General features: G+C 40.3%; 6 protein-coding genes and 2 non-coding genes across 13 annotated transcripts; 4 read left to right on the top strand and 4 right to left on the bottom strand.

Moving 5' to 3' along the window:
- Nucleotides 1-318: 318 nt before the first annotated feature.
- On the bottom strand, nucleotides 319-3,349 carry alkbh2 (alkB homolog 2, alpha-ketoglutarate dependent dioxygenase). 4 transcript variants are annotated; one of them, XM_039803562.1, is made up of 4 exons: nucleotides 3,239-3,349; nucleotides 1,540-1,837; nucleotides 1,260-1,458; nucleotides 319-1,178 (listed from the first exon to the last, which is right to left on the bottom strand). In XM_039803562.1, the coding sequence occupies exons 2-4, from the start codon at nucleotides 1,778-1,780 to the stop codon at nucleotides 869-871; spliced, it is 750 nt and encodes a 249-aa protein (XP_039659496.1). In that variant the 5' UTR covers nucleotides 1,781-1,837; nucleotides 3,239-3,349; the 3' UTR covers nucleotides 319-868. The 4 variants fall into 4 exon arrangements, with proteins under 4 accessions (XP_039659496.1, XP_039659497.1, XP_039659495.1 ...); XM_039803563.1 differs by lacking the exon at nucleotides 3,239-3,349 and adding an exon at nucleotides 3,021-3,142; XM_039803561.1 differs by lacking the exon at nucleotides 3,239-3,349 and adding an exon at nucleotides 2,608-2,738 and having other exon boundaries at nucleotides 1,540-1,733.
- unga (uracil DNA glycosylase a) lies at nucleotides 2,791-6,839 on the top strand. 2 transcript variants are annotated; one of them, XM_039803560.1, is made up of 7 exons: nucleotides 2,791-2,923; nucleotides 3,277-3,480; nucleotides 4,340-4,435; nucleotides 5,854-5,951; nucleotides 6,067-6,155; nucleotides 6,259-6,437; nucleotides 6,545-6,839. In XM_039803560.1, the coding sequence occupies exons 1-7, from the start codon at nucleotides 2,825-2,827 to the stop codon at nucleotides 6,683-6,685; spliced, it is 906 nt and encodes a 301-aa protein (XP_039659494.1). In that variant the 5' UTR covers nucleotides 2,791-2,824; the 3' UTR covers nucleotides 6,686-6,839. The 2 variants fall into 2 exon arrangements, with proteins under 2 accessions (XP_039659494.1, XP_039659493.1); XM_039803559.1 differs by lacking the exon at nucleotides 2,791-2,923 and having other exon boundaries at nucleotides 3,139-3,480.
- Nucleotides 6,840-7,767: 928 nt separating this feature from the next.
- Nucleotides 7,768-10,687, top strand: pxmp2 (peroxisomal membrane protein 2). Its single transcript, XM_039803881.1, has 5 exons — nucleotides 7,768-8,188; nucleotides 8,575-8,697; nucleotides 8,862-9,024; nucleotides 10,050-10,169; nucleotides 10,269-10,687. Exons 1-5 carry the CDS (start codon nucleotides 8,079-8,081, stop codon nucleotides 10,335-10,337), a joined length of 585 nt encoding a protein of 194 aa, XP_039659815.1. The 5' UTR covers nucleotides 7,768-8,078; the 3' UTR covers nucleotides 10,338-10,687.
- Nucleotides 10,688-10,824: 137 nt separating this feature from the next.
- Nucleotides 10,825-11,796, bottom strand: LOC120560963 (polyubiquitin-B-like). The gene is made up of 2 exons (XM_039803885.1): nucleotides 11,643-11,796; nucleotides 10,825-11,549 (listed from the first exon to the last, which is right to left on the bottom strand). Exon 2 carries the CDS (start codon nucleotides 11,535-11,537, stop codon nucleotides 11,070-11,072), a length of 468 nt encoding a protein of 155 aa, XP_039659819.1. The 5' UTR covers nucleotides 11,538-11,549; nucleotides 11,643-11,796; the 3' UTR covers nucleotides 10,825-11,069.
- A 352-nt stretch (nucleotides 11,797-12,148) lies between these two features.
- gatc (glutamyl-tRNA amidotransferase subunit C) lies at nucleotides 12,149-19,809 on the bottom strand. 2 transcript variants are annotated; one of them, XM_039803883.1, is made up of 5 exons: nucleotides 19,460-19,809; nucleotides 19,280-19,330; nucleotides 18,270-18,439; nucleotides 18,003-18,106; nucleotides 12,149-12,580 (listed from the first exon to the last, which is right to left on the bottom strand). In XM_039803883.1, exons 1-5 carry the CDS (start codon nucleotides 19,631-19,633, stop codon nucleotides 12,519-12,521), a joined length of 561 nt encoding a protein of 186 aa, XP_039659817.1. In that variant the 5' UTR covers nucleotides 19,634-19,809; the 3' UTR covers nucleotides 12,149-12,518. The 2 variants fall into 2 exon arrangements, with proteins under 2 accessions (XP_039659817.1, XP_039659816.1); XM_039803882.1 differs by lacking the exon at nucleotides 12,149-12,580 and adding an exon at nucleotides 16,292-16,412 and having other exon boundaries at nucleotides 19,460-19,808.
- Nucleotides 14,655-15,627, bottom strand: LOC120560962 (polyubiquitin-B-like). Its single transcript, XM_039803884.1, has 2 exons — nucleotides 15,474-15,627; nucleotides 14,655-15,380 (listed from the first exon to the last, which is right to left on the bottom strand). The coding sequence occupies exon 2, from the start codon at nucleotides 15,366-15,368 to the stop codon at nucleotides 14,901-14,903; it is 468 nt and encodes a 155-aa protein (XP_039659818.1). The 5' UTR covers nucleotides 15,369-15,380; nucleotides 15,474-15,627; the 3' UTR covers nucleotides 14,655-14,900.
- Nucleotides 19,810-20,070: 261 nt separating the features above from the next.
- On the top strand, nucleotides 20,071-20,143 carry trnak-uuu. The gene has a single exon. It is a non-coding gene; the product is annotated as a tRNA-Lys (tRNA).
- Nucleotides 20,144-20,660: 517 nt separating this feature from the next.
- On the top strand, nucleotides 20,661-20,733 carry trnak-uuu. Its single transcript has one exon. It is a non-coding gene; the product is annotated as a tRNA-Lys (tRNA).
- The last annotated feature ends 730 nt before the right edge of the window (nucleotides 20,734-21,463 follow it).

Below are 21,463 nucleotides of genomic sequence, written 5' to 3'. Positions count from 1 at the left end.
AAGCATTCTCTGTATGTCGCTGATGAAGCATGCGGCCGTCGCTGACGGGTTTCAAACTAAATATTTTATCTATAACGAAAAGGAGTATATTTTTCACAAATATAGTACATAATTTAAAAGGGGTAAATGCTACTTAGTGCCAAAGTCAGAGACTGACAAAATAATCTTTTGGTTTGCCATTTAGGCTGTCTGTTTTACAGATAACTGCAAACAGCCAAGGATAGATTGATATTTCAGTAGGCCCCCTCCAATACATTTTAAACCCATCCAAAGCTGAGTCTGACAAATATCAGTCTACATTCTGACCAAACACATAGGCCATTGACCATAATACTTTTATTTTCAAATTTGTACATCTTCTTTGGAACAGCACACAACTCTCTTTCCAATATATCAAATTAATTTGCAATCAGCATACAGTGCCCCATTGCTCTGTCAAAGTACATGAGTGCCTTTGAGTGCAACACAAGATGCTAAATGTAGCCTTCATGGTCTGCACTCGGGAGTTGAGGTCGAATTGTTGATTTTATTGTTCCTTTCTTCAGGAACATTGCCAGGTGCTTCACTAAACTTAACCTGATGAAATTTACTGAAGCGGTAGTTTGAGCTTGAGTGAGTCAGAAGTGTCATTTTTAAACCACTGATTACTGTAAAATGTGCTCATTCTCCAGAATCCCAGTAGTCATCACTTATTTCACCTTGTGCTGTCATTTAGTCAGTCAGATTCAGCTGCAACATAAACAAACAAATTTTAGATTTGTGATATTTGACCATGTGTCCAAGGACAGAAGTGACTTGACTTGGGGCCCCTTAGTCAGAGGCTTCTTAGGCACTGGCCCCACTGGCCCAGGTGATAATCCACGCTTGGTCATTTCTTTCTTCCCAGTAGGATGCGTCTAAAGGTGAGGTTGATACGAGGCAAGGAAATCTTTTTGCGAACAGGCAGGCTGTGGTACCAAAAAGTGTTGGTCGGTGAGTTCATAAGGAGCAGGCTTCCATGAGCAAGCTCCAGCTTCACGGGTTTGATCTGTCGGTGGCTCTGTTTTCCCCGAGCATCTCTGTGCCGGAAGATAAAGTCTCGTGGCGCTCCCAGAGAGACAGAGGCGATGGGACAGAGGGGGTCCAGCTCCTTCTCATCGTCACGATGCTCACCCATGTGATCCTGCCCATCTTTGTACCTGGTGGAGAGAAGAACACTTTCAGCAGGAAGATGAATCCCAAACTATGACCTCTACAAGTTGGATTCAGTAATTCCTCACCTGTTGACCAGAACAAAGTTAAATGTTTGTCCAGTTGTTTTTGTGACAGCATCCCGAATATATTCCAAGGTTTGAGTCCAGGGGCAGGCTAAACGTGTCACCCCAGAATAAGTGTAGGTGAGACCTGCATCTCCATATGTAGCCTGCTTTCTGGGTATATTGTGCACCTTTCCAAACAACTGGACCTTTGCTTCTTCTCCTGGAACAAAAACAGCCACAATCGTTCAACTACACTGCAACTTCTGGTCATAACGTTACAGAAAAAGGTTGGCTATTGTACCTGTTGAGTACACCACTTCCTCCTCCAGCTGTTTAAAAAGGTGGTGTGCTTCTTCTTTGGAGAACAGCAGAGCATAATCACAGTCTAGTCCCTCTGCCTCTATTTTCTGCCAGGGAACAGGATGAGAGAACTCACCTCCCTCATCCTCATTCTCGATCCTCTCATCACTCTCCAGTTTGATCTTCTTCTGTGGACTTTTTGCATCATTAATGCAGGAGCTTTTATTCACAAACTTTTCCATTGCAGTAACCTGTTGTCTGTGTAACTCTGAGGAGCTTAAGTTTAGGATGTTTAAGACCTGGATGATGCAAAGAAGAATGAAACATTCTTACGGATTTTTGAGATTAAATAAACGTAACAAAAGCATCTTCAGTGTGGGTCTGCATTGAGTGGACTGATTTGTTATACTGCCTCAGAATTCTCACACTATTTTATTTTTTAAGTTGAAATTTGTCATATTTTGTTGAATTCAGGACCTTTTGATAAAAGATAGGACTGCCACTACTACATAATAATTCATTATCAATTAATCTGTTAACCATTTACCCGATTAATCAATGACTCTTTTTGTCTATAACATAGGGATAGAAATATAGTAGAACAGAAAATAGTGATTACAATTTCTTCGTTATTTTCCGCCACTATCCTCGGGCCGGGCCGCTCGGACACAACGTGCACGGGCTCGGGCTGGGTCGGGCTTGATTTTTTGGGCCCGATCTAAGCTCTACTCTGAGCCCAAGGTGACATATTAAAACCATAGACTGTATAAAACAGTTCAAAATGTAAATATATTCAATTTACTATCATATAAGAAAAAGAAAGCAGCAAATGCTTACATTTAAGAACATGGAACCAAATAATTTGGGCCATTTTTGCTTGAAAAATAGACGATTAATTTCTGTCGACTAATCAATTAACCGAACAGTTTATTTTAGCAACAAAACTACTACAAAACAGCAAAGATTGTGACATCATGCCGTTATACAATACAATATCACATAACGACAATAACATTAACATAACAAAAAATAATTGATAAATCAGGCGAATGCTCGGTGCTTAACCTACCACAAACCGTAGAAAACACCTAGCCGCAGTTTGTCTTGAACAGCGCTCAGCTCATTAGCATAACTCTGTTTCGTCACTTTCTTTGGCGCGAAATACTTCAGTTCCATTGAGAGAGTTTTTGTTTTCCGAGGAGCCAACCGCTGTTTTGCTTCCACATAAGATAATACGTGAAGTTCTTAGTTTACGGCAGCTTACCGCCAAGGTGTTTTTCAACAAAATGATTGGACAAAAAACTATTCACTCGTTTTTTTCGCCGGTCTCGAAAAAGAGAATTTCTAAGGATATAAATGAAGCCGAGGAGGATGCCAAAGACCCGGTGAGCGAAGTTACTTCAGTTTGTCAGTTAACATTAGACACATGTCTAGCCTTGTAGTGTTAAAACACGACGTTATTAATATTTAATCATCACTTACAGTGAATTTGTAGTAGTATTTGTCTATGATTTGAAACACTAAGGGATTTATCTTTTCCCACGACACGTTCAGCGTAATCCAAGCTGCGTTCACAAGTACCGCTGTGTTCTTGATTGTTTTTAAAAGTCCTAATCACAGCTACCATAGCTCGAGCATGTTTGTACTGCACTGTCGACGGTCTCTAAAGCTAGTCTCGCCTCCACCTGTACGCTTCTCACCTGTTTTGTATTTTGCTAAATACACTAAAATTATCCAGAAGAAGCTGAGGTCCTCGGTGGTGGAGCCAGAGGCTTCCAGCCTCCCTCTTGCTCCTCTGTCCCCGGAGCAGCTTGACCGGATAGCCCGCAACAAGAGAGCAGCGCTGGAGAGACTCCACGCTTCCGCTCACACACCTCCAGGGTTTGGGAGAAGCTGGCGAGAGGGACTGTCTGAAGAATTTGGAAAGCCCTACTTTAAAAAAGTGAGAGAACAAGTCATCACACTGCACATGGTGTCTCTGTTGTTTTGATGCATGTTTTGACGACGCAGAAGTTGGCTTCCGATTCGCAGGTTAAGGGGAAATTTAAGGGAAACTTAAAGCTGAAGTTAGCTTCCGATTCACAGCGTCCGATTCACAGGGAAACATAACTGACTTACGTGCAGTTTAGTGTCACAAATTATTTTCCAATAACTGAGGGTCCCAAATGATGAGGGTCTTATTAGAGACAGGTTAGGGTTCGGTTTAGGGTAGCACAGGTGGTTTAGCAGGTTCATAATTAATTAAGGATATTGGGGAATTTGGGACATTAAACTGCACGTATACCAGCATAACTTACATTGCTGAGTGACTGATCCTCCGTTTTTTGAACCTCTTACTGTATTGAAAGGGTGTAAGTCATTAAGGTAAATGTATTAAAACACGCTTTCAGATTTGTGAAAGCTTTATTGTCTTTATGAGAACGCAATAAAGGGAGATTTCACAGTTGTTTCATATGTAGACCACATTAAACCAGTTCCAGATCCAAAACCACTACGCTGCCTAGACTTGTCAAATCTGGACCAAATTATCCCAGAGAGGTTAAAGATTCTTAAAAACACAGTTTCAGATTTGTGAAAGCTTTATTCTATTTTTGAAAATGCAATAAAGGGGGATTTCCCTGTTCTTTTTCATATGTAGACCACACAAGACCAGGTCCAGATCCAAAACCACCATACCTAGACTTGTCAAATCTGGACTAAGTTATCCCAAGAGGCTAATGATTCTTTAAAACACAGTTTCAGATTTGTGAAAGCTTTATGTTGTTTTGAACAGTTTGAATAACTTCATATCTCTGCCACAGTTGATGGATTTTGTTTCTGAAGAGAGGAAACACCACACTGTGTACCCACCTGCTGAACATGTCTTCACCTGGACTCAGATGTGTGACATCCCAGATGTAAGTTACACTGACATGTTTCCCTGACCTGTGACACCGTGTCTGATACCAAAGTATAAACCATTTAATATTAAAAATAAACCAGCAAACACATTTTATTTATGTAGAACTATTCGAAACCGAGATTGTAACTAACCCCAACGGGTCAGATATTACAAGACAAAATCTATCTCTCTCCTAGCAAACAGACAAGAGTCCCGCCAAGCTATCTTAAAAACTTTTTTATCCATTTCTGTCCCATCTTCTTGGTGGTGCTGTCATCAGTTTTGGATGTAGTCCAGATCTTCTCGGCTCCAGCCGGGCCGTACCACGATGTAGCGAAATGTTATCTTGACTCTCTCACTCCCAGGCCGAAATAGGCATTTGTTACTCTTGGGATATTTTACGGTTGCTTTTCTATTCATCAAATCTATACACTGGTTACAAAACGTTTTACGATGTTCATATTACTGAATACCTGTGTATTTCTTTATCTTCTGCAGACCTAGGGAGTTGCGTGAGAGCCAAGGACATTTCACACCCTGTGCCACATTTCTCGCGCTTGCAAAACACTGACCATTGTTCACCGCTTCTCCCGATCTAAGAGTTCTTTGATTAGCTCAAATTATCTTCCCAATGTCCTGGTACTCCTCTTTCAAATTGTATCTGCCAGATGGCTTTTCTCACAAACCGTCAGGAGAATCGGACAACAATGGTCCGTTATGATTCTAAAAGCCTCTACGCACTATAGTGACAAAATATATATCCTACACCGTCAAACCAGCGTCCAACTCAAAATGCTTTGGAGTCGGTCCAAGTAATAATCGCTCGCAGTTTAAACCTACATTTTTACCTGCCAGAAGAACAGTGGTGGAGACTGGCGTGGAGAGTGATGTTTCTTCAGGCTCTGCAGCCCGGCCAAGTGCCAGGGAAAGCACCAAGAACAGTTAACCTTACAACAACAGCACCATACGAGTTAAAAAGGGAAAGAAAATGTGTGAACAGCTGGAGAGATAATTTTGACTGGGTGCGTTTTAATGAAGGAGTAATGTTCTGCGGCAACCTAACTTGGCTGACAAATGAGGTACACGGCTAGTGTCGGCAGCTGTGTACCTAGCAAGCATTAGCATTTGTACGTGGTTAAATATCAGGTAATATTCAACTGTAAAGTAGCTACACCTTTTAAAGGATCCCTTGGTAAATCAGCCTCTTTCAAACCAGCTTTCAACGGTTTGTTCAAATTCTGCATTGGCAAAATAAAATGATAAATCTTTACCCGGACAAGTGACTTTTGTGCATGGATAAGTCAAACGTAAATGTACTTGTCCAAAGGACAAGTGCCTCAAAAAGTTAATGTCGACCCCTGTTATCTGTAATATCTCTTAGGTTGGCATTAGTTGTCACAGTTGCGTCACTGAAAGATCTGTTTCTAATTCCAGGTGAAAGTGGTGATTCTTGGCCAGGATCCATATCATGGTCCTAACCAAGCCCATGGGTTGTGCTTTAGTGTCAAAAGACCAGTGCCTCCTCCACCCAGGTTAAACCCTTTTCAGTATCTCTGCCTGTGAACAAGTCAGTTTTCTAACTTGACATCAGATAGTGTACTGTCCTTTGACATATTAATCACACCCTTAAACCCTTTTCGTTTCCAGTTTGGGGAACATGTACAAAGAGCTGGTGACGGACATTGAGGGCTTTCAGCACCCTGGACACGGAGATCTGACTGGATGGTCCAAACAAGGTATTTCTTTTTAAAGCAGTCTGTAGAACACCGTTGCACAACAACAGAGCTGTCGGTCATTAACAGACCTGCCGTCTTCCCCATCTTTGACCATGCTCATCAGGTGTGTTGCTGCTCAACGCGGTATTGACCGTCCGAGCGCACCAGGCCAACTCCCACAAAGACCGAGGCTGGGAGACCTTCACCGACGCTGTGGTGCACTGGCTCAGCAACAACCTGGAAGGCCTCGTCTTCATGCTGTGGGGATCATATGCTCAGAAGAAGGGAGCCGCTATTAACAGGGTGGGTGTGCACCCTGTTTTATACGGTCTATGGTCTGCATTGTTGTTTTTAAACCCAAGCTTTTTATTACGTTCATGCATCTAAGTTTATGTTCTCTCTTTTTGTAGAAACGCCACCACGTCCTGCAGGCTGTGCATCCTTCTCCCTTGTCTGCTCATAGAGGATTTTTTGGGTGCAGGCATTTCTCAAAGGCCAACGAGCTGCTAATTAAATCCGGAAAGTCTCCCGTAAACTGGAAGGCACTTTAAGTTGTTATTCATGTTTTCTAACATGCATGTTGGCTAACTACAGACCAAAACCCACCCATAAGCTTTACTTTCCTGTTTAATTCATGTTCATGTTGGCAGTTTAAACTGTTGTTTTGTGCTATACACTGAATTTTCTTAAATGCCTTTTCTCAAACTGTTGTTTCAACATTTGTAAATATGTTTGTGTTTTTTTTTTTTTACTTTTTTTTTTTTATTGAACTGTTGGTTCTATTAAAGTGGTTCCAAGAAGTCGATGTATATTAATGTCTCTAAATTTGCTCAGTGTAGTCTCTGGTGGTTCTCTTGGTTTGCAGTTCAGTCTTACTTATTTAGTTAAAACCTAAAAGGGCCTTTTTAATGAAACTTAAAGTAATAACTTGCTGACTGCGTGAGACCCCACAGCGACCTCGGTACAGATTAAGTGTCAGACGAGGACTCCATGAGGACACCAGAGATTGCGGAAGTTGACTCCTGCAGATTTATCTGAAAAAATTGCATGTTTACAACAAGTAAACCGAGCTGTCCGCAACTGATTACGGGCATAGTCAATTGAGCATAGGAAAGTGAATGTTATCTGCATATGACTATATTTTTATACAGCACGAAGGTGTCAGTTGGACACACACACACACACACACAATTTAAGTGCAGGGCCCTCTTAGTGAAAATGCTGGCTCACTGTTTCATCTACCGTAAATAAAGTGAAGTAGTTATTAGTTCACTTTTCCAGTGCTTTTCCTGCTGTATCAAGTCAAAATGTTTGCCATGAGAAAGGCCTGATAGAAGTCTGTGTTTTGCTTTCAGGAGGGGCCAGAATAAACAATAACAGAAATGGTAAGCCAAAAAAATAAATTATATATGGAACCACACTTTTAAGTATTCCGTCTTATTCTATTACTATTTTGTTTGTGCTGTTCGACATCACTTTAAACTTTTCTCGACACAGTTGTTTTTGCCATTGATGATTAAAAAAGGTTAAATTGACGGCTGTTTTTGACGTCGACGTGAAGGCGTGGCTCCGCTGATGGCGCAATGACGTGAGCAGGAAGACTTTGGGGAAGCTCCGGAAGCTCCTCTTCAACCATAGACATTTCACATAGTTTTCAGCCCATGGTTTCAACATGTTTCAGGTTTCAACCTCGCCCAGTTATTGCGCTAGATGCTAGTTCGGATCCGCTAGACGCGTCGACGTCAAAGGACGTGCCTCGTGGCCCGATTTATTCTGCCTCTGATTGGCTTACCCTGATATTCTTCCCTCAACCCTAACCAATCCCCACTCCTCATGCCTAAACCTAACCACGTCGGCCAGTCTAGCAGATCCGATTGAGCATCTACCAGCTATTGCCCAGTTCTGCAGGCTAGTGGTTATGTGTGTACAGTTAAACAGCTGACAATGCCTGTGGAAAGCGTGCCAGTCCGGGATGTGTCCATTCATTTCCGTTTACTACAGCAGTATCTGGTTCTTCTGAAGAAATATCCCATCCTAACTAAGTCTGTAACGAGGTCTGTAGCTTTGGTTAGTCACTGACTATAGTGTTTTTTTGTGCAGCTTGGTGCTTGTTTTGTGTCGTGTTTCCTCAGTTTGACAGTCAGAAATTAGACGTTCTTATTTACTGAAGGACTGACAAAGTCAAACCAAAGTTTATTAAGTTACTGTTAATGTACAAATATCGCCATTTGTTAGCAGTTCTTACTTGAAAAGCTCCACTTTGTTTGCACTGACACACACTGCCCTTGGTGTCAGTACTCTGGCTTTAGCCAATCAGCATCTGCCTGGAAAACCTCCCCTAATAAGTTTATCGCACTGATTTTATTGTATTACCTTATTATGAATGTACCTTTTGCATATTGACAGAGTTGTCTTCGTTGTGTGTTCTTGATACTTTCAGTGGCATCCTCACAGCTTTAGGAAATCTTCTGTCTCAGTTTTTGGAGGCAAGAAAAAAGGCCAAGAATGGAGCCCAAGTCAATGAGATTGACACAGCTGCGGCTGCACGCTATGCCATTTATGGGTGAGACTTAATACAGAAACAAAATTGAGGCTTGACATACTTTTCATGGCTCATCTGTAAAAAAATAAATGAATGTAATGGGGTGTTGCCTTGAACTCCCCTCTTACGTCTATATATTTTTAAAAAGATTCTGTAGTCACATTATGCCTGGTTGTCTATTTCAGGTTGTTTATTACAGGACCGTTGAGCCATTACTTTTACCAGCTGATGGAAGTGTGGATGCCCAGCACAGACCCGCTCTGTTTAGTCAAACGTCTGCTACTGGATCGGCTTGTTTTTGCCCCTGGCTTTCTGCTCATTTTCTACTTTGTCATGAACATCCTGGAGGTAGGTCATCTCAGAAACTGGTCATGTGGGCACTCCAGCAATTTGATATTGCACTGGCATAAAGTTGGGGGGGATTGCAAGAGACAGATTTACAAAAAGAATATAAAAAATTGCTGCAGCAGAGGCCAAGATATGCTGATTTTCTTTAGCCCCTGGTATGGGTGAAGCTAAAAAAAATGCAGGATCCTACACTTCCCATAAAGCAATTTGATAAATTCCTTCATTAGACCCTCTGTGCGTGGTAAATGCCCATTTCATTCAAACTCAGGGTCCCAGTTTGTAACGCCAATTTTGCTGTTATAATTTTGTTTTGGTATTTTACTGCCCATTTACAGTTTTTTTTCAATTGTTTACACACTAATACTGGTACTTGAGACACAATGACCACAACCTGTGACTCATGTCCAGACCCACTGAACCAATCCTGCTAAAGTACAAGCACATTTCCTGCTTTACACTCAGATTGCATTTTATGCATTTTTTTTTTCAAAACACTACACACAATTCATTACATTTGGCACGATCTTCTTAAATAAAATCTCTTGTGTTCACATGCAACGCACTGCCATTCAAAATGCTAAACTTACATTTCCTACTATCCACTCTGACTCCTCACATGGGCAAACACATGTTGCACAATTGTTCAAATAAAAAACAAAACCTTAGCAATAAAAGGGCCACAGGTGAGCTCTTCTGTTTTAAGCAAACCTAGGAGAGAGAGGCAAGAGGTAAAAGAAGGTGGACTGAGAAAGAGGAAGGGCAAGACCAAGATGAGCCATAATCTGTGATGAGATTTGTGGTGTTTTGCCTTTTGTGTGTATGTAGACATCTGAGAATATGAGGTATGCTTTCAGAAAATGTGTGTAAACAATTGAGAAAATCTGTAAATATGATTTCAATGTTTCAACCTGGATTTTTTTACCATAGTATTTAGTCTACTGTACTCATGTATTATATGCAGTTTAAATACATGCAATAACATGATGAATTAATGTAAATATATAATCATTCCAATCTATTGTCAGGCTAAAGGGTGGACAGACTTTGAAAAGAAGATGAGAGGAAGTTACTGGACTGCTTTAAAGATGAATTGGAAAGTGTGGACTCCCTTCCAGTTCATCAATATCAACTTTGTGCCTGTTCAGGTATGCATTTGACTGGCATCCTGTCATCGAACAAATGCTGAGTCACACACTGACACTTACTGTAATGTTCCCCCTTTCCTGTGTCTTTTTTGCTTTTAGTTCCGAGTGCTGTTTGCCAACATGATCGCCTTATTTTGGTACGCCTATCTTGCATCTGTGAGGAAATGAGGCTTCCCTAGATTTCCTCAGTGAAAACGAATCTGGAGTAAACTGTGGCTTTAACATTTGGCTGTTTACTGTACTCCTGTTTACCTGTTTTTAATCTGGACAATAATTCTCACAGTAGCTCTTGTGATTAACTCCAGCCAAACCTGTACAATGAGTTTAAGCCATTCTAACAAGCTGCTGTATTTTGGATACATGATTGTTTGTAATTACAGAACATAATAAATGTTGTTCATAATAAATATATTTTTTTTTACAGAGCACTGCCAAAATAATTTAAGATGAAAAAGTAAACCTTGAATTGTATGATTGAGACAGTCTCATTTAAATACTGGAGTACATTGTAAAACAGCGCTAACGTGTGCCTTTGTGGTTACTTGAGTGTGGTCTGTACAGGGTACAGCTCCACCCATGAGCTCAGGAAATGGTAGCTATACAGTACAGAACATAGACAAAAAGAGACATGCAAATTAACATTTTAAACTTTAAATTTTTTTTTAAACAGTGTCCAGTTAATATATTAAAACATGTCAAAATACAATTCTAACATACTGTGTTGTGTGTGTGTGTGAACGTTATGATCATTTTTTAGATATGGCAGAATTACTCTTGGAATGCATTGCTTTTTTCCAAATGAAAATACAAATAAATACGAAATATGGCATTTGAGGCTGTCAGATCTTGATTTAGATTAAATAAAGGAATGTACAGAATATGAACTATATGAAAGTGTCCTCAGCCTCCTCTTAGACGGAGACCCAGGTCGATGGTGCTCAGCGCTTCAACATTGTATTCGGAAAGTCTGCCCTCGTTCATCTCTCTGCCTTGGTGAATGAGCCTCTGCTGGCTCACCGGAATCCCCTCTCTGCTCTCGACCCTGCTCCTGAAGTGGCTCACAGTCTCGTCGCGTTGGATGTCATATGTGCTCAACTTCCCCTTCTCGTTTCTGAGGAACACCTGGACGGTCGCCGGCTGGGTCACCAGCAGGGACACCCTGGCGCCAGATCGTAAGCCGTAGGAGCTCAGGGGCCTCGAGTCGTCGCTGAGATCGGTGTTCATGCCGTTCACAAACACCAGCCTCTGCGTTGCAGAGGGAAATCCTAGTTTGTCCTGGATGAGAATTTTCAGAGACCCCACTGTGTCCTCAGGGTGCACCCTCAGGGTGCGGGAAGTCCCGTTCAGCATGCAGATGGTTATGTCCATGATCAAAGTGGCCTGGAAGATCATTCAACACATTCAAATTAAGTCTACATAAACTCTTTTTAATCAAGTAGCACGGTGCATTACAGCGTTGATAAAGAGACTTACCTTGTGATCTTTACTTTAGCAAATTCCTCCGGAGAACTTGAGGTCTTCAGACGGTGACAGAACAACAACTATGCTCAGGATCAGCTGTCAGAGGCTTCAGCTACCACTGTTTATATACAGTCTGCCTCAGCTGATCCACACCTCCCTTTACGACTTAAGATTCGTTTTCCTTCTCTGCCTCAATAACTTTCGGTTTCTATTCAGCCAAACATGACTCCAGGGTTATGGGCGCAGCAATGATTTGATCATTAATAAGTTAGTATTTAGTGGGGCAACAGGTTCAGTATGAATGAATCGGAGCAAACAAATGAGTTACAGGGGACTTTTCGATGGCCTGATTAAATGGCCAGATCAGCACTGTGTTGCACCTTGTTAAACTGTGTAGTTTAACAAGGAAAGGGAAAATAATTTCATCAGATGAAATGTGCCTGACAAACACGTTATGGTTATTTTTGGGCCACTTATATTTTAAAGAAAAGTTTTTCTTTGAAAACAAAACCGAAAGAAAATATTAAAATTTGTATTATTAAAGTTTAACAACACTAGAATGAAAACAGGATACATACATTTCATGCCCACCCCCCCTCAGATTCACAAGCCATGTGCACAGTTTATAGATTTACACATTTTTTCTCAGCTGACCCCATGGTCATAATGTAAATCACAAATCAAAACAATGGACAGCCATTGCACTGCCCTTCTAACACAGGTTGCCAACGTCAACACACTGCTCTCTCACAATTTTAATAAAATGATACTGAAACTAACAAGATTCAACCATACTGCAGGTGTCAAAGGAAACTGAAAAACAACAAAATCTAAATGCATGACCAGCAGGTTTTTAATTTTACACAAATGAAAAAATAGCAATAAATATCACAACTCTGAATGTTTCAGCAAGGCGGCCCTCTCCTCCCTCTTTGGTAGCGGAATGTTTCCTGTGGTAAGAAAAATAAATATTAGTTAAGGATCCTCACAGTTACAAACAAAACAGGATGACAAATATACACCATTATCTTTAAATTTAGATTGGTTCAACTTTTTCATTGCCAAGTTATGTGGAGTATAGAATAACTAGTAATGGGTAGATATGAAAACACTAAGATATGTATAGTATTAACAGTATGAACTGTATGAAATAATTACACTAAGATATAGACGAGAAGTATGAACACGGGGGCCGTTGCCAAAATATAAAGTGCAGGAGTATAGACAGTAGGATAATTATAAATACACTAGATGAGATATATACACTGAGGACAGTAGTATAAATATGCAGGTAAGTGTATGTATAGCGTGGCAGTAGTAAGTCAGAAGCCAGTGAGGCAGATACAGTCAGTGTGCAATTGTATTCATGACTGTTTCAATAATGTACAGGCAATCATAAAATAAACAACGTTCTATTTTAATACCTAAGCTGTTAGACCTGGGCCTCTGCAATTCCATCTGCAGGTGGACACAGTAGTATCGTCTGCACATTTCACACTACTGTTAGTGGGATGTTTTGCTAAACAGTCATAGGTATACAGTCTATATAATAGAGGACTGAGACAGCAGCCTTGAGGTGCTCCAGTGTTTAACACTATAGAGGCTGAGTATGTAACTGTCTGGGGGCGGCCTGTTAGGAAGTCCTGTATGATACAGGTACATACTCATTGACAGCAATAACGAATAACTGCCTACAGGGGTGAGGTGAGTAATTTGATCATGTGGTGCCGCAGAAATAATCTGTCCCTCAATGTGGGGAAAACTAAGGAGGTCATCATAGATTTCAGAAGGAACAAATCCACACATACACCTGTCTATATTAACACATCTCCAGTTGATATTGTCAACACCTTTAAGTTGTTAGGCATCCACATTTCAGCCTCCCTCTCATGGTCCTTCCATATCAGCTGTGCCATTAAGAAGGCACATCAGAGGCTTTATTTCCTGAGGTGTCTCAAGAAATATGGTGTGTCCCTTAACATTCTACAGAACTTTTACCGCTGTACAATTGAGAGTATACTGACAGGTAACATTGTAGTGTGGTTTGGCAGGGCCACTTCACATGACCTTAATCTTCTGACAAAGGTGGTCTAAACTGCATCTAAAGTCATTGGGGTTCCACTTGGACCGCTTCCGGAAAATTTACTGGAAACGCAGCACTAAGAAGGCACCAGGTATTATGCAGGATTCTAGTCAACCTGCACACAATCTCTTCTCCCACCTTCCAAACGGTTAGACATTTGCAGAGCATCCCAACGCGCACATCACGTTTCAGGGGTAGTTTTTACCTCCAGGTAATAAGGCTATTGAATGATAGTACAACAGGAAGGAGGGCTGAGGCCTGAGCTTAGTTACTATGTTTACTGTGCTTGTATGTTTTTAAATGTTATTTAGACTTTGAAAAGAAGATGAGAGGAAGTTACTGGACTGCTTTAAAGATGAATTGGAAAGTGTGGACTCCCTTCCAGTTCATCAATATCAACTTTGTGCCTGTTCAGGTATGCATTTGACTGGCATCCTGTCATCGAACAAATGCTGAGTCACACACTGACACACTGTAATGTTCCCCCTTTCCTGTGTCTTTTTGCTTTTAGTTCCGAGTGCTGTTTGCCAACATGATCGCTTTCTTATTTTGGTACGCTATCTTGGATTTGTGAAAAAAAAGTTTTTTTTTTTTTTAGAAAAAAAAAAAAAAAAAATAATTTTTTTTATTTTTTTTTTTTTTTTTTTTTTTTTTTTTTTTTTTTTTTTTTTAAAAAAAAACTCCCCTTTATTAACCCCAACCAAAAACAAAAAAAAAAAAAAACCTTTTTTTTAAAAGTAAACCTTGAATTGTATGATTGAGACAGTCTCATTTAAATACTGGAGTACATTGTAAAACAGCGCTAACGTGTGCCTTTGTGGTTACTTGAGTGTGGTCTGTACAGGGTACAGCTCCACCCATGAGCTCAGGAAATGGTAGCTATACAGTACAGAACATAGACAAAAAGAGACATGCAAATTAACATTTTAACTTTATTTACATTTTTTTTTTTAAACAGTGTCCAGTTAATATATTAAAACATGTCAAAATACAATTCTAACATACTGTGTTGTGTGTGTGTGTGAACGTTATGATCATTTTTTAGATATGGCAGAATTACTCTTGGAATGCATTGCTTTTTCCAAATGAAAATACAAATAAATACGAAATATGGCATTTGAGGCTGTCAGATCTTGATTTAGATTAAATAAAGGAATGTACAGAATATGAACTATATGAAAGTGTCCTCAGCCTCCTCTTAGACGGAGACCCAGGTCGATGGTGCTCAGCGCTTCAACATTGTATTCGGAAAGTCTGCCCTCGTTCATCTCTCTGCCTTGGTGAATGAGCCTCTGCTGGCTCACCGGAATCCCCTCTCTGCTCTCGACCCTGCTCCTGAAGTGGCTCACAGTCTCGTCGCGTTGGATGTCATATGTGCTCAACTTCCCCTTCTCGTTTCTGAGGAACACCTGGACGGTCGCCGGCTGGGTCACCAGCAGGGACACCCTGGCGCCAGATCGTAAGCCGTAGGAGCTCAGGGGCCTCGAGTCGTCGCTGAGATCGGTGTTCATGCCGTTCACAAACACCAGCCTCTGCGTTGCAGAGGGAAATCCTAGTTTGTCCTGGATGAGAATTTTCAGAGACCCCACTGTGTCCTCAGGGTGCACCCTCAGGGTGCGGGAAGTCCCGTTCAGCATGCAGATGGTTATGTCCATGATCAAAGTGGCCTGGAAGATCATTCAACACATTCAAATTAAGTCTACATAAACTCTTTTTAATCAAGTAGCACGGTGCATTACAGCGTTGATAAAGAGACTTACCTTGTGATCTTTACTTTAGCAAATTCCTCCGGAGAACTTGAGGTCTTCAGACGGTGACAGAACAACAACTATGCTCAGGATCAGCTGTCAGAGGCTTCAGCTACCACTGTTTATATACAGTCTGCCTCAGCTGATCCACACCTCCCTTTACGACTTAAGATTCGTTTTCCTTCTCTGCCTCAATAACTTTCGGTTTCTATTCAGCCAAACATGACTCCAGGGTTATGGGCGCAGCAATGATTTGATCATTAATAAGTTAGTATTTAGTGGGGCAACAGGTTCAGTATGAATGAATCGGAGCAAACAAATGAGTTACAGGGGACTTTTCGATGGCCTGATTAAATGGCCAGATCAGCACTGTGTTGCACCTTGTTAAACTGTGTAGTTTAACAAGGAAAGGGAAAATAATTTCATCAGATGAAATGTGCCTGACAAACACGTTATGGTTATTTTTGGGCCACTTATATTTTAAAGAAAAGTTTTTCTTTGAAAACAAAACCGAAAGAAAATATTAAAATTTGTATTATTAAAGTTTAACAACACTAGAATGAAAACAGGATACATACATTTCATGCCCACCCCCCCTCAGATTCACAAGCCATGTGCACAGTTTATAGATTTACACATTTTTTCTCAGCTGACCCCATGGTCATAATGTAAATCACAAATCAAAACAATGGACAGCCATTGCACTGCCCTTCTAACACAGGTTGCCAACGTCCACACAACTGCTCTCACACAATTTTAATAAAATGATACTGAAACTAACAAGATTCAACCATACTGCAGGTGTCAAAGGAAACTGAAAAACAACAAAATCTAAATGCATGACCAGCAGGTTTTTAATTTTACACAAATGAAAAAATAGCAATAAATATCACAACTCTGAATGTTTCAGCAAGGCTGCCCTCTCCTCCCTCTTTGGTAGCGGAATGTTTCCTGTGGTAAGAAAAATAAATATTAGTTAAGGATCCTCACAGTTACAAACAAAACAGGATGACAAATATACACCATTATCTTTAAATTTAGATTGGTTCAACTTTTTCATTGCCAAGTTATGTGGAGTATAGAATAACTAGTAATGGGTAGATATGAAAACACTAAGATATGTATAGTATTAACAGTATGAACTGTATGAAATAATTACACTAAGATATAGACGAGAAGTATGAACACGGGGGCCGTTGCCAAAATATAAAGTGCAGGAGTATAGACAGTAGGATAATTATAAATACACTAGATGAGATATATACACTGAGGACAGTAGTATAAATATGCAGGTAAGTGTATGTATAGCGTGGCAGTAGTAAGTCAGAAGCCAGTGAGGCAGATACAGTCAGTGTGCAATTGTATTCATGACTGTTTCAATAATGTACAGGCAATCATAAAATAAACAACGTTCTATTTTAATACCTAAGCTGTTAGACCTGGGCCTCTGCAATTCCATCTGCAGGTGGACACAGTAGTATCGTCTGCACATTTCACACTACTGTTAGTGGGATGTTTTGCTAAACAGTCATAGGTATACAGTCTATATAATAGAGGACTGAGACAGCAGCCTTGAGGTGCTCCAGTGTTTAACACTATAGAGGCTGAGTATGTAACTGTCTGGGGGCGGCCTGTTAGGAAGTCCTGTATGATACAGGTACATACTCATTGACAGCAATAACGAATAACTGCCTACAGGGGTGAGGTGAGTAATTTGATCATGTGGTGCCGCAGAAATAATCTGTCCCTCAATGTGGGGAAAACTAAGGAGGTCATCATAGATTTCAGAAGGAACAAATCCACACATACACCTGTCTATATTAACACATCTCCAGTTGATATTGTCAACACCTTTAAGTTGTTAGGCATCCACATTTCAGCCTCCCTCTCATGGTCCTTCCATATCAGCTGTGCCATTAAGAAGGCACATCAGAGGCTTTATTTCCTGAGGTGTCTCAAGAAATATGGTGTGTCCCTTAACATTCTACAGAACTTTTACCGCTGTACAATTGAGAGTATACTGACAGGTAACATTGTAGTGTGGTTTGGCAGGGCCACTTCACATGACCTTAATCTTCTGACAAAGGTGGTCTAAACTGCATCTAAAGTCATTGGGGTTCCACTTGGACCGCTTCCGGAAAATTTACTGGAAACGCAGCACTAAGAAGGCACCAGGTATTATGCAGGATTCTAGTCAACCTGCACACAATCTCTTCTCCCACCTTCCAAACGGTTAGACATTTGCAGAGCATCCCAACGCGCACATCACGTTTCAGGGGTAGTTTTTACCTCCAGGTAATAAGGCTATTGAATGATAGTACAACAGGAAGGAGGGCTGAGGCCTGAGCTTAGTTACTATGTTTACTGTGCTTGTATGTTTTTAAATGTTATTTAGAATTGTTACTTATTGACTGGTGCTGAGAGAATGCCAAGGCACATTGTATTTCATTGCCGTGGTACTCTGTACTAATATGCATATGAAAATAAACTTGAACTGAACACAATTGTTTCAAAATGAAATGTATTCAGGTTTTTTCTTACCTGGTGGTGCCACAAAATATTCTTCAGCTGTGTTTTTGGAGAGCTGAAGCAATTCTTCAGCACAGTCCCCTTCCATCACTGCATCGTCTCTCAGGTTTAATGCCCTGGATGTGCATGGATAAAACATAACCACATTCATACAATAGTCTTCACAAGAATTTAAAAGTGAGCTCCAGTTGCTGCTCATTTGTTACGCTATGTGGTTATAACTGTGATAAAAAGGCCCACATGCAAATATGCGGTTTTACACAACAGTTTGTACCATACCTGTCCTCCAGAACTGAATCCATTGGTTCAACACCTGACGTGTCAACAACATGAAGCTGATCTGCAAATCGTATAGCTTTCTCCAAACAGAACAGTCCCTGTTTGGTGCGGAAATCAACCAAGGCCAGTCGCTCCAGTTTGTCCACCAGGTCAGTAGGAATATGGGCAGGCTGTAAAATCAATGGTCTGTGGCTTAGAAATGTATGTGTGACAGAACAGGTTTTTTTTTTTTTCCCCAACAGCACTTAAGAATGTCTTTAAACTGTAAATAACTGTAACTTGTAACGACCAAATTAAGTCATTAAATCCAGTAAAAACTTTGAATCAGCGAACACTGTCATGACTCATACCCATATACAGTCTATGCTCATGCCCCATAATTTGACCTTTGGTCTTTGGTAATATCTGACGTTTTAATGACATCACTGTTGTGATGTCTCTCACACTCACATGCGCGCGCGCGCACACACACACGCACGCACGCACGCACGCACAGCACACACACACACACACACACACACACACACACACACACACACACACACACACACACACACACACACACACACACACACAGCAAAGTTACGGTCTTTTTCTTAAGAAATTCCCTCCTTGTGTTACAAATCCCCTGCTGCAGCTCAACAAGTAGCTTAAACAGTCTGTGCAAACACAAAGAGGGAATTTGGTACTAAAAGTACTGTCAGACTGTTGAAGCCTCATGTTAGATACAGATAAACATCCGAATACATTTCTGTACACAACGAGGACTGTGAATTTTGTCCCTCATAAATGACATAAAAACGCATTAGGAAGGGATCTTTTATTGGCCAGCATAAATAGGTGGGAATGATTACAGCAAGCAAAACCTGTTTTAATGTGCAGCCACCTATTGTTTAAGACAAGGCTTTCAACTAACTATCTAAAATCGAACATGAATTTCAAGCATTAGGCTATTAAACACAATACAAGTTGTATTATGTTTACGTTCAACTAGGCATGAGGATATTTACCGGGGGAAGTTGGTCCTCTGGTACTGGTTCCCATGTTGCAACCTCTGGTACCTATTAAAAGGAGACACCCAGGTAACAAGACTGACAAGTTAACGTGTAGCCTACCTAGTGTCCTGCATTGGCTACTGAATAGACCGTCTGCAATTCAAATAACAGTCTTATCATTGACCTTCAATTTACCTTGGAGTTATGTGGATGAGAGCTAAACAGACGCGTTACATTTGTGATGTGGCTCTCCAGGCAGCTGTTTCTTCTTCTGTGGAAGTTCTCCACGTTTGTTAGGCAGTATCGAGTGATTTTCAGGCACGACACGCCACGGCATGTGCGTTTAGCAGCGAGACTAAACACTGACATTTTAAGACAATTAGGTATTCAGCTATCCCCGTATTGTATAAAAATGGTGTCACATTTACTTAGTATTTAATAATAATTCACCAGCATGGTCAGTGCTAACTAGCATGCATATAGCGAACCGAACGACTTTCCGTAGTTAGCCCAGGGGGGAAGTAGGACGAAGGGAACGTGAAGCGAGAGGCTTAACTTCCACTTCCTTCCTTCTTCGCTTACAGCCCATGCAGACAACAGACTGGTTCGTTTTAGTTGAAATACAATGGTGGCGCCTTAAATGTGGAATAATACTGTTCTATTCATCATTTAACCCTCCTTAGCAAAATCCCGTTAAGTATAACGTTTTTAATTACACTAATAGCATTTCCATGAAAACCATGAAACAACGTGTTCACAATTATATTTAGTTTTATCTTTGATACGGGAGATAGAACCGTTAGAGCGCCCGGATAGCTCAGTCGGTAGAGCATCAGACTTTTAATCTGAGGGTCCAGGGTTCAAGTCCCTGTTCGGGCGTCAGCGTTTTTTAACTCATTGGAGTTTACAGCCAATAAAACCAAGGAACTATGAAAGAAGGAATTAGAATTTTGCATTGGTGCGACACTTTGCTGAAAGTATAACTGTATACCGTATAACCCATGATATGTGTTGTTTCAGCTTCGCTTGAAAAATGCTTTTACAAAATAAATATAAAACACATTAAGTGATTGACTGATGTTTTGTCTGAACGTGCGCATTTGTTTACACTAAGTGTATTCATGAATTTGGTCTTTTATAATAATTCTTTGATACATAAAAAATGCTCACATGTAAACGTTTTAGTGAATGTTGCAAATGTTTCCTATGATTAACAATTATATTTACTTATATTCATTATGTAAGCATTAAACAACACAAACTATTATGATTCAGCTGTATGTCATCCACAATAGGCCACTTTCCTATTTGTATCATAAAGTAATGTTTGACATATGACATTTCACACTTTCCACCCGGAGATTGAAGCACAGACCACTCTCTCTCTTCCTCTAGAGCCCGGATAGCTCAGTCGGTAGAGCATCAGACTTTTAATCTGAGGGTCCAGGGTTCAAGTCCCTGTTCGGGCGATAGCTGTTTTAATTCATCATGCTTACAGCAAAGAAGAGATGAACAATTCTGTGGCACCTCTGTTTCAGTCTTGTGGCATTTTAAAGTCTTTAAACACCAAGTTATTTTTGTGCATTTTAGGAGCAGGAAGAAACGTCCACACGATTGTCAGTTCGAATCGCAAGGTTGAGTTTTGGAATATGCAGAATAAAAGTGTTTGTGTTGCCCGTTTAAAATTCTAGATATTGACTTAGGGTAAGGTAACTAATCTAGATTTCATATTTAGACTATCTATATGTTGATTATTTGTATTACCCAAGTTTATTATATATATATATATATATATATATATATATACATATTTAATATATTTTTTACACATTTTTATCTGAGACGTTTTTGCCAAGTGTTCCTTTGAAGAATAAATGTGTTTGTACTGTCAGGGTGGTGTCTGAGGCTGTTTCAGGCTTACAAATATACCCAAATAACATTTAGAATTTCAAAAATATAATGAAATAAAGGATGATGGTGTTAATTTGCATACATACATCATACTTATGACTGATAAATGCACTGTATATAATAAAATCTGAAGCAGCTGCAGACACCAACCTAATAAAGGCAAGTCCAAAATGTTTTTGAATAAAGCATACCTTACTTGAGAAGACCTGTGCAATGTGTTTCAGTTGTAATGGACTACAGGATTGATATTAGAATTTTCATTCTTTTGTCTGCTCTAAAATATAAAAA

Source organism: Perca fluviatilis, chromosome 6 (assembly GCF_010015445.1).
Source record: "Perca fluviatilis chromosome 6, GENO_Pfluv_1.0, whole genome shotgun sequence".
In the NCBI taxonomy this organism is placed as follows: Eukaryota; Metazoa; Chordata; class Actinopteri; order Perciformes; family Percidae; genus Perca; species Perca fluviatilis.
Note: the sequence above shows the minus strand (reverse complement) of the source record. Positions and strands in the feature narration are given on the sequence as shown.

Coding starts and splice junctions, on each gene's coding strand:
- unga (XM_039803559.1), top strand. CDS start 3,175: ATGTTTGTACTGCACTGTCGACGGTCTCTAAAGCTAGTCTCGCCTCCA. Junction 4,436..5,853: donor AGATGTGTGACATCCCAGAT/GTAAGTTACACT, acceptor TTCTAATTCCAG/GTGAAAGTGGTGATTCTTGG. Junction 6,156..6,258: donor GACTGGATGGTCCAAACAAG/GTATTTCTTTTT, acceptor CATGCTCATCAG/GTGTGTTGCTGCTCAACGCG.
- gatc (XM_039803883.1), bottom strand. CDS start 19,633: ATGTCAGTGTTTAGTCTCGCTGCTAAACGCACATGCCGTGGCGTGTCG. Junction 19,331..19,459: donor CTCATCCACATAACTCCAAG/GTAAATTGAAGG, acceptor TCCTTTTAATAG/GTACCAGAGGTTGCAACATG. Junction 18,107..18,269: donor GATTCAGTTCTGGAGGACAG/GTATGGTACAAA, acceptor ATGCACATCCAG/GGCATTAAACCTGAGAGACG.
- pxmp2 (XM_039803881.1), top strand. CDS start 8,079: ATGCCTGTGGAAAGCGTGCCAGTCCGGGATGTGTCCATTCATTTCCGT. Junction 8,189..8,574: donor CTAACTAAGTCTGTAACGAG/GTCTGTAGCTTT, acceptor TGATACTTTCAG/TGGCATCCTCACAGCTTTAG. Junction 10,170..10,268: donor TCAACTTTGTGCCTGTTCAG/GTATGCATTTGA, acceptor TTTTGCTTTTAG/TTCCGAGTGCTGTTTGCCAA.
- LOC120560963 (XM_039803885.1), bottom strand. CDS start 11,537: ATGGACATAACCATCTGCATGCTGAACGGGACTTCCCGCACCCTGAGG.
- alkbh2 (XM_039803561.1), bottom strand. CDS start 2,714: ATGGAACTGAAGTATTTCGCGCCAAAGAAAGTGACGAAACAGAGTTAT. Junction 1,734..2,607: donor GGTGTTTTCTACGGTTTGTG/GTAGGTTAAGCA, acceptor TGATGCAAAAAG/TCCACAGAAGAAGATCAAAC. Junction 1,179..1,259: donor AACTTTGTTCTGGTCAACAG/GTGAGGAATTAC, acceptor TCTCTCCACCAG/GTACAAAGATGGGCAGGATC.
- LOC120560962 (XM_039803884.1), bottom strand. CDS start 15,368: ATGGACATAACCATCTGCATGCTGAACGGGACTTCCCGCACCCTGAGG.